The 15,659-nt window shown below is 34.7% G+C and overlaps 1 protein-coding gene across 3 annotated transcripts in view; it reads right to left on the reverse strand.

Moving 5' to 3' along the window:
- The window catches only part of XPO6 (exportin 6), a 119,802-nt gene that overhangs the window by 38,827 nt on the left and 65,316 nt on the right, over positions 1–15,659 (reverse strand). For 2 of the 3 annotated variants that reach the window (XM_051988374.1, XM_051988357.1), the window contains exons 10-12: positions 9,112–9,220; positions 3,852–3,944; positions 1,683–1,752 (exon numbers count right to left, since the gene is read on the reverse strand). In XM_051988374.1, the coding sequence (XP_051844334.1) occupies positions 1,683–1,752; positions 3,852–3,944; positions 9,112–9,220 (272 nt within the window). Of the gene's footprint in view, positions 1–1,682; positions 1,753–3,851; positions 3,945–6,900; positions 7,010–9,111; positions 9,221–15,659 lie in introns of all 3 variants that reach the window. The other variant, XM_051988366.1, reaches the window with a different exon arrangement.

Here is a 15,659-nt window from a genome sequence, read left to right on the forward strand (position 1 = left end):
CATATTAGAGCCCATGGGGCTGGCTAGTTTGTTTAAAAGCTCCAATAATAACAGAAATAAGTTATTATGGTTCATATTAAGTCAAAAGGCATTCAAAAACAGTCAGCTTCCTTAAGTAGGATTCATTGTGCTCAAAAAGCCTCCCCAAGAAACATTTCCTTTCTCTTAATATTTCTACTCCAGTCATGACAAGACTAAGTAGGCAATACTAATCATTCGAAAAGAAGGGAATCCTAGGACAGAACATGTACATGTACAGGTAGGATGAATCAAGTGTTAAAATTCTATTAGAGGGGCAGCTAGGTGGCACAGTGGATAGAGCACCAGCCCTGAAGTCAGGAGGACTGAGTTCAAATTTGGTCTCAGATACTTAACACTTCCTGGCTGTGTGACCCTAGGCAAGTCACTTAATCCCAACTGCCTCAGCAAAAAAAAAAGAAAAAAAAATTCTATTAGAAAAGCCTGTACTGTATAAAGAATTAAAAAAATGAAAAAATTAGAAATATAAGATTGAGACTTGGAAAGGAACTTAAAGATCATCTATCTAATAAAACATTCTCCTTTTACTGATGAGTAAAATGAGGCCCAGAAAGGTGAAGGCTCAAAGCCAAGCAAACAGTAAATTGCCACACTGAGATTTTGAATTTTTGTATTGCCTCCAAATCTTTCCTTCTTTCCATTGCACTGCATAATCTTCACTTTACTCCAAAAAAAAAAGAGGCAAATTTTGTTTGGAATTTTGATGGATTTAACTTTTCATTTACCACCCTACCAGCTCATAAAGCTAAATGTAGATGACAATAATGACTTCCTTATTTGACATTTTTAATTAAAGTGTTCTATTTAAGAGTGGAAATTTATAAGCCCTAAAGAAAGTTAAGAAAGAATTTAAAGATAAGGTATTAAAGAGGGGAAAAGAGTATAGAGGTCTGACAGGAAAAAAAAGGAACATGAATGGATAAGATTTGAGCAGAATTATAAAACTGAGAGATGAATGATTAAGATTTCATTGTTGTTAGGGCAGGGAATGGAAGGGAACTTCAAGAGGAGGAAGAACAATTACTAATGCTAAACTAAACCAAAATATACACAGTTGCTAAAATAAAAAATTAAGTCATTAGCCAAAGCAATTTAATCTGACTAAATTCAGAGACTTCTCAAGAGAAGTTTTAAAATAAGGTGGAAAATTATTAAGTCATAACAGAAGTAATAATGACATGTTGCAGAATGTTATCTGCAAATGCCTAAATTCATATTCCTTTGGTTCTAAATAGTAGAAAAGCAATTACATCATGCTAAAGACCAAAATAACTTTTTTCTACTACCCTAACTTAAAAAAAGTCTTCCAACACAAATAGTCTAATTTCTAAAAAATGATCATGTAAATATTTTAAAAGACCATGAAAATCTGTACTTGCCTAAAAGAAAAGATTTAAACCAAAAATAGAGCATGTCAGTCAGGATTGTAAATAAGCTCTAAATTGGCCTCCTGTTCTTCATTCACTAAAGTACATCCCTTTGAGATATATTATTGTCACCTCATCTTTTAACCCTTCCCTCCTGGTTTTACAATTTTTCAAGTTTATTTACAGGGGAAGGGATTATGAGGGAACATTATGATAGAAACAGAATCATTAATTAGAGAAGTATCTGCTTATATTAGAAAATGAAAACAGATTTACCTGACCCTGAAGTAACTACAAACTGCTGTAACCCCAGATAAACTTCTAAATTGTCCTGAAGAACTGGAAACTGAAAGCAAAGAAACAAATATGAAAGTCACAAATATGTTTTAATCCCATTAACATCAAATTATACAATGACCAAAGTATTGAAGCAGAATCAATCAAGCAACAAGCATTTCTTGAGCCATCTATTATGTCCCTGGCATTATGATCAGTGCCTGGGATACAAAGATAAAAATACTTTCCTTCAAAGAGCTGACATCATATATGGGGAGACAAGAAGTTCATATGTAAATATATAAAAAATAACTTCAAGGTAATTTTAGCAAGGAAGGCAGTAAAGCTAGGGGGATTAGCAAAGTTTTCACTCAGAAAGTGGCACGTAAGCTGAATCTTAAAGAAAACGGGATTCTGAGAGATATTAATGAGAGGTGAGAGTACATTCCAACCATGGAGGACAGTCACTGCAAAGACAAAAAGAGGAGATGGAATGTCATATGTGAAGACTAGATAAGGTCAACTGGGCTGTAACCTATAATTTGTAAAGGAAAACAATGAATAATAAAGCTGGGAAAAGTAGAAAAAGAAATTATTTAATCCATGAATCCTGGCTATTTGTAAATATATATGGTCAAGAAAAGTCTCTCAAATCAATTTCCCCCATGATTTCTACTACTAAAATTACTTTAGTGATTAACATTCATAAAGGGAAATTACATCGATTTCACAAAAAGCAAAGTGGATAAAAAAAGATCTAACAATCTAGTTGTTGAGAAGTGAGGATACCCTAACAGTGATGGAGGTCCCCAGGCAAGAATTCGCAGTCCCAGTATGCAAACCAGGTTTTTGGCAAAAATGGGTTTATTTTGCTGAGAAACTATTTCTCTCAGTTGGCCACTTCCTGATCAGGAAGATACCAAAGTTTGGGGTACAGAGTCTTGGTTTTTAATTTAGCCTTCTATGGTTTGGAGCTAGGAAGCTATTAGGGCTAATTTCCAAATCAATAAGAGTGGTGATTGTTTCCTAGACCAAAGTGATTCCCAGATCAATTAGAGGTGGGAGTTTCCTGTGGGAAGCAGGTAGAAGGATGGGTTGAGATTTAGGTGGGGATCATTTTTAGGAATTTCCCCAGATCAGGTGACCCACCCTCCACAAAGATCAGGGGGACACAGAATCCTATTACATCAAAATCACTTCCTAAGCCAAGATCTGTTTTGTTCTAAAGTGTCAGTACCTACCCTGGTATTTTGATAATAGGTTTACCTCAGACTACAACTTCTCCACCAAAACTAAGTAAAATCACTTGATGACTCACTCAACTTTCTGGTAGGGAGGAAAAAAAAAAAAAGCCTGGTAAAGTGACGAGAGAGGTCCATTTATTCAAAAGTATATTTCTGTTGCTAATTTTGTCACCACCTGGAGATGAGGCTACTTTTCATTTCATAAGTTACTTTACTATTCACTTACAATGAGATGAAAAAAAGTATTTTAATGGAATAGAAACTAAGAAAAACAGAAGACAAAGTAAAACACAATATTCCCTAGGAAAAAGAATACAAGAAACCTCATAGCTAAAAAGGTAACATAAAAGCTGATTGTATATAAAAGCTGATGATTTTTATTGTTTCCTTTCTTTAGAAGATGATATGGACTTAACATGATCTTTTCATACAATATTGCTTTCAACAGGAACTAAATTAGGTCATGTGATTAAAGATCCCAATAAATCAAAATAACCATAAAGGATCACACCAGGCATGCAATGCTGTACAACCACCTCCTGAATAGGATAAGGTATAGTTATAGTTAACTTTTTCCTCTCCCATATAATTAGGGGGACAGTAAGGTATACTCTCTCAGTCCAGAAAGCTACAAAAGAAAATGTGTTTGTAAAAGTTGAAATCCAAATTCTTCTATGTACATAGGAGTAAAGCTATCTTAAGTGTATTGTTTAAGTTGTAAATCAGACTATTTATAAAGAGAAAGACCTATGAACTCCAGATCCTTCCTTTTTAGAGATATACAAATTCAGTCCAAAGATCCAGCAATCAGTCAGTTTCAGAACCAGGGCTAAAGCCTCAGTTCTGGGTTCCTCATCCTCTCTGCCATGTTACTGAAGTGAAGATGAAAAAGTCACTACTGATTTTTCCCCAGATGGTTAATTACCAGTGTAGAGAACGCATGACTGGGAAGGAGCTCCATGACTTTGGCCACAACTTCCAAGCTCTGGCGTAAGTACCGCTGCCACTCTGTTTGTTGCTATAAAAAGAAATACAGGAATGAATTCTCCAAAACTGACTAGTAACTAGAAGCATTTGTCCTTTTGCACATTGTCCATAGAATTACAGACAAAATTCAAATCAAATCACATATAACATTACTTGGTCCTTTAAAAAAAAAAATCACATTAATTATAACAGAAAACCAATAACTAATTCCAAAATATTTGATTGTTTCCTAATATGCAATTCTATTACAATGAAAATTACAAAAAAGCAATTTTTATTTTTATAAAGGGCTTTGTAAATTGTTAACCTTCCCAAGGTCACATAACTAAAACTATGAGGCTTTTTTAGAAAGATACACAAAAGCTACAGTTACTTTCATTCTGGGACTAAAAATGTGATACCAAGAAGATGTGATGTAGCAGCAATAAATAAACCTCAGAGGTGGTTTAGAATAATTAGAAATACTAAAAGCAAGTGGCTAATTAATTCTTATTCTAGTCTCTTCCCTCTACCTCCTCTTTTCATTCTTTTCTCCCAAGGTTCTCCAAATACCAATTTTGCAAGAGGTATTTATTTAGGAAGGAAATTAGAAGGATAATAAAGACATCAAACAGAACAGACATATCAAAATTTGTATTGCAACCTATCCTTATCAATTACAATTGAACTACTATATCTGGATTCTATCACTTCAGCATTGAATATGCTCTGTAAAGAAAATAGACATGGCAATTCATTGTTGGAAAGAGCAGTAAACACTAAAATATGAAGGCATACTCAATAAAAATATGAAAATGACCATGTAGACTTTTGCATACAATTTTCTAGAGAAGACTATCAGGTGAGAAATACAGACTGTACAAGATCTCTGTGTTTATCCCTCACTGCCAAAAAACCACATTTGGTTCAACAGGACAAAGCTGAAGAGTTCTTCAGCAGGTTATCTCCCATGTGTAAAAATAAAACAGGATTTTTCAATAGAAGAAACCAGAGAAATAACTTTTCCCCAAAATCCTCTGATTATCAATATTAAGTGAAGTTTAACACAGGAGACAAATATTCATCAAAGTTATTTGTCAACATTCTGGAAAAGATTGTCCAGTGCAATGGTTCTTAGGAGTAACTCTTTATAGAAAGCATTGTGCCAACTCTATCAAATCACAGCACACCACAAAGCCTCCACAATGAGCTCCAAAGTCTCGCAGAAGAGATCAGTATAGGATTTGAGTATCATAAGTAGACTGAAGCATACTTTCAAAGATCATTTTATATATGAAATGCACTATCCACACCGTGAAAAACCAAGTAGATAAAAACTGCATATTCATCTGATTATAATGTGCAAATAAGACATCAAAATACATATTGATCTTGGAGAGGAGCTACTGATAGACAATAAATTAAACCTAGAACTAGATAGGAAATCAGCTAGTTGAATTAACATTTAGGAAATTAGGTAATGTTTTCAATGCTCTCCATCCCCCTAAATATCTATTTTGTTCATTTTTTGAGGTAACTGAAGTTAAGTGATTTGGCCAAGATCACACAGCTACTAAGTGTCAAGTGGCACATCCTCCTGACTCGAAGGCCAGTGCTCTATCCACTGCACTTCTGGCTTTCTCACACCAATCTTTTAAACATCAGTATTTCTATACCAATATTTCTCAGAAAAATAAAAAATGCAAGGTAGTCAGTGGGTCAAAGTGGATGAAAATATAATGCAGCACCTTTCCAGAGGCAATTTGCATATTTTAAGTGGTATAAAAGACTAATCATTACTATTGGGCTTGTAGACCAAAGAGATCTTAAAGGAGGGCAAAAATGTTTGTGGTAGCCCTTTTTGTAGTGGCAAGAAACTGGAAACTGAGTGGATACCCATCAGTTGGAGAATGGCTGAATAAATTCTGGCATATGAATGATACAGATTATTATTGTTCGTAAGAAACGACCATCAGGATGATTTCAGAGAGACTTGGAGAAACCTACATGAACTGATGCTAAGTGAAATGAGCAGGATCAGGAGATCATTATATACGGCAACAAGAAGACTATATGACGATCAATTCTGATGGTCATGGCTCTCTTCAACAATGTAATGATTCAGACCAGTTCCAATGATCTTGTGATGAAGAGAGCCATCACCCACAGAGAGGACTGTGGGAACTGAGTGTGTTGCACAAGATAACATTTTTACTCTTTTTGTTGTTTGCTTTTGTTTTCTTTTTTTTTTTTTTTCTGGTCTGATTTGATTTTTCTTGTGCAGCAAAATAATTGTATAAATATATATGCATATATTGGATTTAACACATATTTCTACCATGTTTAACATATATTGGACTACTTGCCATCTAAGAGAAGGAGTGGTCAAAATAGGGGGGAGAGGGGGAGGATTGGAACACAAAGTTTTGCAAAAGTTAATGTCGTAAAATTATCCATGCATATGTTTTGAAAGATAAAAAGGTTTTTTTAACTATGTGTGTGTGTGTGTGTGTGTGTGTGTGTGTATTTTAATTAACTAATTTTTTTTTAAGTACATGTATAACTAGAAAAGGAATCAGAAAAAGAGCAAATATGGCATTTAACAGCCACAAAACAGAAAATGCACCAACACTGAGTAAAAACTCTTTGGGGATTCAATTTATAAATGTATACATATAAGAATTACACAAGAAAATGAGACATATCTGGTCTACAGACAAACTGAAGCAGTAGAGGGCAAACCCATATCAAAAACAGATCCACCAACGTTTCTCACATAACCCAACATATTTCTCAAAAATAATGCTTCTCCACTCCCACTCATGGTATGCTGAAAATGCTTGCAAAACCAAATTAAGAGCAGATTAAAAAAAAAAAAAAAAAGCTTAAAAATGAATACTCTACCCATGCTAAAAAAATTAAAATTTGCAGATTCCCATTAGTGATTTAAATTACAAATTATATTGAAATTTTAATAATCAAAAAGTGTTCTACAATGTATTACTTACATCATCATCAAGGGTTTCATCATCCAATTCCTCCAATTGTGCCTGGTTGTACCTGAATTGTATTCGATTCAATACCTCAGTAAGCAAGAGGACCAGGGCATCTTTGTACCTGAAAGAAAAAGAAAATTAGATGTAAGGTAGAGAAAGAATTGCTTTTACCCTTGGTTCTTGAAATCTCAATTCAAGCATTCTCACTACTGTGGCCCCAAGGTGAACATAACTTCATCATTCTTCAAAAACTGGAGAAGGGTGATAATAGGAACTGTTATTGACTAATAAAATACAAAGCATAAAAACTCTGGGGAAAGAATCTTAAAAGAGGATTAAAAAAAAGAAGAAAGAAAGAAAAGCCAAGTATTGTCTAACATACTTTTTAGGAAAGCAAAAAATTAGGAAAGAGCCAAAAGTCTATAAGTCGTCCCAGGAAGGATGGGGCACTCTCAAGAATAAAATCAGAGAAAGAATTCTAAATGAGGAAAGAGGGTTTTTGTTGTTATTGTTGTTTTAAGGATTGTGTATACCAAGCACTATGCTGAATGATTTTTTTTAGAAATGTCTCTAATTCTCCCAACAACTTGGACAACAGATATTATTCTGGACCCAATTTTACAACAAACTGAGGCATACAGAGAATAAATGACTTGTCTAGAATCAACATAAAAGGATAGAATGGTGAAATGGAAAAAAGAAAAGAGGCTTGAGATGTGTTAATTCCCCCTTCAGGAGAGGGCATGCATAGATGCCTGACCAGGACTCTTCAGGTCCCCTAAAGGCCCTACTTGGTACCCACACAAAATAAATACAGGACAAACTACTCTCTAGTGATATCACCTTCCATCCCTTGCCAAACCTCAACCCTAGATTAACACCCACCATCATTTGCCTCCTCTATTTACTTGCAGCTAAACAGAGGTGGGGAAAGTCATACAAGTCTTTTAACTGGGTACATTACAAATATTCCTTATTTATGGCCAAAGGGCTATCAAACACCACATGCCCTTTGATTCAATCATATCTCTATTGAGCCTGTATCCCAAAGAGATCTTAAAGGAAGTAAAGGCACCCATTGTGCAAAAATGTTTTTGGCAGCCCTTTTTGTAGTGGCCAGAAACTGGAAACTGAGTAGATGCCCATCAATTGGTGAATGGCTTAATAATTGTGGATAAGAAATGACCAGCAGGATGAATACAGAAAGGCTTGAAGAGACTTACATGAACTGATGCTGAGTGAAGTGAGTAGAACCAAGAGAACACTGCATACAGTAATGACAAAATTATAAGATGATCAACTCTAATGGATGTGGCTTTTTTCAATGGATGATTCAGGCCAATTCCAATAGACTTGTGATAGAGAGAGCCATCTGCATGCAGAGAAAGGATTGTGCGGACTGACTGTGAATCACAACATAGCATTTTCACCTTTTTTGTTGTTTCCTTGCTTTTTTTTTTTTCCTGGTCTGATTTGATTTTTCTTGTGCAGCAAAATAATTGTATAAATATATATGCATATATTGGATTTAACACATATTTCTACCATGTTTAACATATATTGGACTACTTGCCATCTAAGGGAAGGAGTGGTCAAAATAGGGGGGAGAGGGGGAGGATTGGAACACAAAGTTTTGCAAAAGTTAATGTCGTAAAATTATCCATGCATATGTTTTGAAAGATAAAAAGGTTTTTTTAACTATGTGTGTGTGTGTGTGTGTGTGTGTGTGTGTGTGTGTGTATTTTAATTAACTAATTTTTTTTAAAGTACATGTATAACTAGAAAAGGAATCAGAAAAAGAGCAAATATGGCATTTAACAGCCACAAAACAGAAAATGCACCAACACTGAGTAAAAACTCTTTGGGGATTCAATTTATAAATGTATACATATAAGAATTACACAAGAAAATGAGACATATCTGGTCTACAGACAAACTGAAGCAGTAGAGGGCAAACCCATATCAAAAACAGATCCACCAACGTTTCTCACATAACCCAACATATTTCTCAAAAATAATGCTTCTCCACTCCCACTCATGGTATGCTGAAAATGCTTGCAAAACCAAATTAAGAGCAGATTAAAAAAAAAAAAAAAAAGCTTAAAAATGAATACTCTACCCATGCTAAAAAAATTAAAATTTGCAGATTCCCATTAGTGATTTAAATTACAAATTATATTGAAATTTTAATAATCAAAAAGTGTTCTACAATGTATTACTTACATCATCATCAAGGGTTTCATCATCCAATTCCTCCAATTGTGCCTGGTTGTACCTGAATTGTATTCGATTCAATACCTCAGTAAGCAAGAGGACCAGGGCATCTTTGTACCTGAAAGAAAAAGAAAATTAGATGTAAGGTAGAGAAAGAATTGCTTTTACCCTTGGTTCTTGAAATCTCAATTCAAGCATTCTCACTACTGTGGCCCCAAGGTGAACATAACTTCATCATTCTTCAAAAACTGGAGAAGGGTGATAATAGGAACTGTTATTGACTAATAAAATACAAAGCATAAAAACTCTGGGGAAAGAATCTTAAAAGAGGATTAAAAAAAAGAAGAAAGAAAGAAAAGCCAAGTATTGTCTAACATACTTTTTAGGAAAGCAAAAAATTAGGAAAGAGCCAAAAGTCTATAAGTCGTCCCAGGAAGGATGGGGCACTCTCAAGAATAAAATCAGAGAAAGAATTCTAAATGAGGAAAGAGGGTTTTTGTTGTTATTGTTGTTTTAAGGATTGTGTATACCAAGCACTATGCTGAATGATTTTTTTTAGAAATGTCTCTAATTCTCCCAACAACTTGGACAACAGATATTATTCTGGACCCAATTTTACAACAAACTGAGGCATACAGAGAATAAATGACTTGTCTAGAATCAACATAAAAGGATAGAATGGTGAAATGGAAAAAAGAAAAGAGGCTTGAGATGTGTTAATTCCCCCTTCAGGAGAGGGCATGCATAGATGCCTGACCAGGACTCTTCAGGTCCCCTAAAGGCCCTACTTGGTACCCACACAAAATAAATACAGGACAAACTACTCTCTAGTGATATCACCTTCCATCCCTTGCCAAACCTCAACCCTAGATTAACACCCACCATCATTTGCCTCCTCTATTTACTTGCAGCTAAACAGAGGTGGGGAAAGTCATACAAGTCTTTTAACTGGGTACATTACAAATATTCCTTATTTATGGCCAAAGGGCTATCAAACACCACATGCCCTTTGATTCAATCATATCTCTATTGAGCCTGTATCCCAAAGAGATCTTAAAGGAAGTAAAGGGACCCATTGTGCAAAAATGTTTTTGGCAGCCCTTTTTGTAGTGGCCAGAAACTGGAAACTGAGTAGATGCCCATCAATTGGTGAATGGCTTAATAATTGTGGATAAGAAATGACCAGCAGGATGAATACAGAAAGGCTTGAAGAGACTTACATGAACTGATGCTGAGTGAAGTGAGTAGAACCAAGAGAACACTGCATACAGTAATGACAAAATTATAAGATGATCAACTCTAATGGATGTGGCTTTTTTCAATGGATGATTCAGGCCAATTCCAATAGACTTGTGATAGAGAGAGCCATCTGCATGCAGAGAAAGGATTGTGCGGACTGACTGTGAATCACAACATAGCATTTTCACCTTTTTTGTTGTTTCCTTGCTTTTTTTTTTTTCTTTTTCCTTTTTGATCTGATTTTTCTTATGCAGCATGAAAATTGTGTTAATATGTATAGAAGAACTACACATATTTAATCTATATTGGATTACTTGCTGTCGAGCAGGGAGTCTTAAGATAGGCAGACTTAACAGCCCGTTATTACAATAGTCTAGGTATGAGGTGATGAGGGCTAGCACTAGAATAGTAACAGTGTTAGAGAAAAGGGAACATAATTCTAGGAGTGCTTGTTTCATTTATTATACTTGTATCTCCAGTGTCTAGAAAAATAAGTACTTAATAACAACAACACAAAGATGGACAATCAAATCTTTACACTTGTTGAATGTAGTGATGGACTAAAAAAACTAATAATTTCATAAATAAAAGACAACCTTTTATTCAAATAAAATCAACAAATTATGTGGTATTGTCTTTCCTGGCTACACCATAAGCCTTTAACCAATTCAACATTATTCATTTCCAACCTATCAGTTAACAGGTCACAAACACTAGGGGTAATAATCTATTTAGAGCAAGGGTCCTCAAACTTTTAAAATAGGGGGCCAGTTCACTGTCCCTCAAACTGTTGGAGGGCCGGACTATAGTAAAAACAAAAACTTTGTTTTGTGGGCCTTTAAATAAAGAAAACTTCATAGCCCTGGGTGAGGGAGGTAGACATCCTTAGCTGCTGCATCTGGCCCGCGGGCTATAGTTTGAGAACCTCTGATTTAGAGTATAAAAGTCATCAGCAGGCATATTCATTGCAGATCCTAGAAACCAAAGACTAATGAAAAGTTTTGTTTCTTTTTTAAAAGCATAATAACATATGAGACTTTTCAATAAAAAGTATTTTACATTCCTTTCCAGTAAACTAAACATCTAAACATACGAGTTTCTCAATATTTCCTACCCTCCTCCACTCTCCTCTCTATTCCTTCAGAGAAAAGAAAGAATTGCTTAAGAGAAAGGGTAATTTCATTTCATTCTCAAGTGTCTCTAGTAAACAAAAGGAAAGCATCTTGGCATATATTTATGGCAAAAGACCAACAATAAGGGGAAAGAAGCTAAAAATGTTAACAATCAAAAAACACTACTACATGCTCTAAATCATTGTTTTTCAAATTTGGTCCTCTCAATAAAAAAGGATATAGGTTATACTATTCTTGACTAGCTAAATAGTTTAATGGAAAAGTGTTATTCAAGCTATAGGGCAAGAATAATACAAAATTAAGAATTATCTCCATCGAGTTTTTCTACTTAGCATTACTTCAGCAAATATAGGAATTAACTTCTGTTAGGTCTCAATTTCCAATTTTTGTAAAAAGAAAAGATATTAGATGTCCTGTATGAGGACCCTTCCAAATCCAATTATGTCATTAAGTAAATATTCATGTATTCAGCATTTTGCTGAATTGCCAAAATGTGGTGAGTTCAAATGTTGGATTCTTTTTCTTCTTTAAAATATTATAAAAGTTCTCTCTGGGTGCCTTCCCTGGAATCAGGATTTTGTCGGTCCCTGTTTGGGCGCCAAAATGTGGGATACAATAATAATCAATAAAACAAGCACTCCTAGGAAGAGGCTTACATTCTAATCATTCTTTCTTTATGTGTCTGTCTCTCTCTCTCTCTCTTACTTACACATACACACACACACACACACACACACACACACATACACATACACACACCACACACATACACATACACACACACACACACACATACACACACACACACATACACACACACACACACACACACACACACACACACACAAAAGAATACATACTAAGTAGATAAATAATATAAGCTAAAAGGAAAGGTGCCAGAAATTGAGGTCATATGGAAAGAGCAGAATGGGTTTTTAACTTATTGTGTCATGGATCACACTTTTGGCAGAATGGTAAAGCTGAAGATATCTACTTCCATCAGAATAAATCCTCATACAATATTGTTGAAGTGTATAATGATCTCCTAGTTCTACTCATTTCACTCAGCATCAGTTCATGTAAGTCTCTCTAGGCCTCTCTGAAATCATCCTGCTGGTCATTCCTTACAGAGCAATAATATTCCATAACATTCATATACCACAATTTACCCAGCCATTCTCCAATTGATGGGCATCCATTCATTTTCCAGCTTCTAGCCACTACAAACAGGGCTGCTACAAACATTTTGGCACATACAGGTCCCTTTCCCTTCTTTGGTATCTCTTTGGGGTATAAGCCCAGAAGTAACACTGCTGGATCAAAGGGTATGCAGTTTCATAACTCTTTGGGCATAGTTCCAAACTGCTCTCCAGAATGGCTGGATGTATTGACAATTCCACCAACAATGTGTCAGTGTCCCAGTTTTCCTACATCCCCTCCAACATTTGTCTTTATCTTTCCCTGTCATCTTAAGCAATCTGACAGGTGTGTAATGGTATCTCAGAGTTATCTTAATTTGCATTTCTCCTATCAATAGTGATTTGGAGCACCCTTTTATATGAGTAGAAATAGTTTGAATTTCATCATCTGAAAATTGTCTGTTCATATCCTTTGACTATTTATCAATTGGAGAATGGCTTGATTTCTTATACATTAGAGTCAATTCTCTATATATTTTAGAAATGAGGTTTTTATCAGAACCTTTAACTGTAAAAATGTTTTCACAGTTTATTGCTTCCCTTCTACTTTTGTTTGTATTGGTTTTGTTTGTACAAAAGCTTTTTAACTTGATATAATCAAAATTTTCTATTTTGTAATCAATAATGATCTCTAGTTCTTCTTTGGTCACAAATTCCTTCCTCCTCCACAAATCTGAGAGGTAAACTGTCCTATGTTCTTCTAATTTATTTATAATCTTGTTCTTTATGCCTAAATCATGAACCCATTTTGACCTTATCTTGATGTACAATGTTAAGTCCATGCCTAGTTTCTGCCATACTGATTTCCAATTTTCCTAGCAGTTTTTGTCAAATAGTGAATTCTTATCACAAAAGTTGGGGTCTTTGGGTTTGTCAAACACTAGATTGCTATAGTTATTGACTATTTTGTCCTGTGAACCTAACCTATTCTGCTGATCAACTAATCTATTTCTTAGATAATACCAAATGGTTTTGGTGACTGCTGCTTTGTAATATAGTTTTAGGTCAGGTACAGTGAGGTCCCCTTTATTTGACTGTTTTTTTCATTAGTTCCCTTGAAATTCTTGACTTTTTGTTCTTCCATATGAATTTTGTTGTTATTTTTTCTAGGTTGGCCTCAGACACAACACTTCCTAGCTGTGTGACTCTGGGCAAGTCACTTAATCCCAATTGCCTTGGAGGGGAAAAAGCTTATAATTTAATAAAAAGTCACTGCAGTTGATTAGAGGAATCACAATGTCAAGTCTTAAAGAAAATCACTTTGGCAACTATGTGGAAGAGAGACTGGAAAAGGAAAAGATCTTTAACAGAGAACCAAGAGAAAGCTATTGAAATAACCTAGGCAAAGAGCAAAGAGGACTTAAATGAAAATCTTACATAAGGTGGCAATTATATAAGTGGGAAAAAAATCAGATTCAAAAAATGTTTTGGAAATCAAAATTACAAGATTTGGAAATTACTTATATGGGGGGAAGAGGAAAACTGAGGGAAAGTGAGGATTTGAGAATGATGCCAAAGTTATCAACATGGGAGACTGGCAGAAAAGTGCTGAAAAGTTTGGGAGAAAGGCAATTTTGATGGGGGTAAAAAAATGAGTTTAGGTCTTGTCTTTTTTATGTTTGAATGCATACTAAAATAACAAGTCTGAAATATCTTAATAGGCAACTGGTAAAATGAGATTAAAATTAAGGGGAAAAACTTGGGCTAGATTAATGAGATCTAGAAGTCTCTCTCAAACTACCTTTAATTTATTGGCATTTATTCTCTACTTATTCTCTACACACATATATATGCGTATACTACATTATTCTCTACGTCCATGTTTGTGTACACTACACACACACACACACACACACACACACACTTACCTGTGTGTGTGTGTGTGTGCGCGCGTGTGTGTATTCATTCATATCTTTATGTTCTCCCCAACTGTAATTGTAAGTCCTTTTAGACTGAAAAAATTGAGCACGTTTACCGGCAAAACTAAAGAACAATGAGATTTTCTCTAAATTATCTTGGTTTTTAGGTAAAAATTGCAAGATTGGCATTGTATAGATAGGGAAGTGTTATCTAACTCAAACAGAAACAGAGGGCACAGAATCAAAGTTAAGGATCCTATTAGTACCATCTATCATTTCCTTCAGCTAGAGCAAAGAGATGAGAAAGACTCCAAAACAGATGAATCTGCAGCATAGATCATCAATCAAAGTTTAATCAATTTAATGCAACAAGTGTGACCCAAGTCCCAAGATCCTCAAAGATTTCCATCAAGAACAAGTGTAGGAATAGCTAAGGAACAATGTTTTCAAAGGCTATATAAAATCATGAAAGTATCAGTCCTATTAATTATCAAAGGATAAATGTTCAATAAACTTTCTCTATAAATTCATGAAGCTAAAGAGGTTAAGGGCCATTCACAATACCTTAAAAAAAGGCAGAACATTAAGAACTTTCCTCAAAGGAAGTGAAAAGAGAGAGAGAGAACGAACATAAGAAACAATCCTTTATTAAATATCTGCTATGTAACAGACACATGTAATAAGTATATACAACTACATTTGAACTTGGGTCTTTCTAATACCAGGCTCAAAATTCTATCTACCTAGTTAATTAGCTACCTTAACTCAGCCTAAAATAGTATAATTTCCATTAAGCTGTTAAATTAATAAATACTTCAGTTTGTAAAATGAGACATTTTCAGCATTTACATGCTGAGCAACCGGTGATAATTCATCCACAAAAATATGCCAAATGAGAACAGTCTCAAAATGTAGTTGTATTTTTTTTTAAAGCAGCAGTAGGAAAATCATTAGTACCTAATAAAAACTAAATGCTTATTTTTATTATTACTACCAAAATTGATGAGACACTGTGCTAAGTACTGGAGGTGGAAAGAAAAAGCCAAAACAGGACTTTCTCTAACAAGACGGAGGACCAGACATTTTCTCTGATCCTCACAACCACCACGAAGTAACTGTAGTTGTCT

This window comes from Antechinus flavipes, chromosome 1 (genome assembly GCF_016432865.1).
Source record: "Antechinus flavipes isolate AdamAnt ecotype Samford, QLD, Australia chromosome 1, AdamAnt_v2, whole genome shotgun sequence".
Classification (NCBI taxonomy): Eukaryota; Metazoa; Chordata; class Mammalia; order Dasyuromorphia; family Dasyuridae; genus Antechinus; species Antechinus flavipes.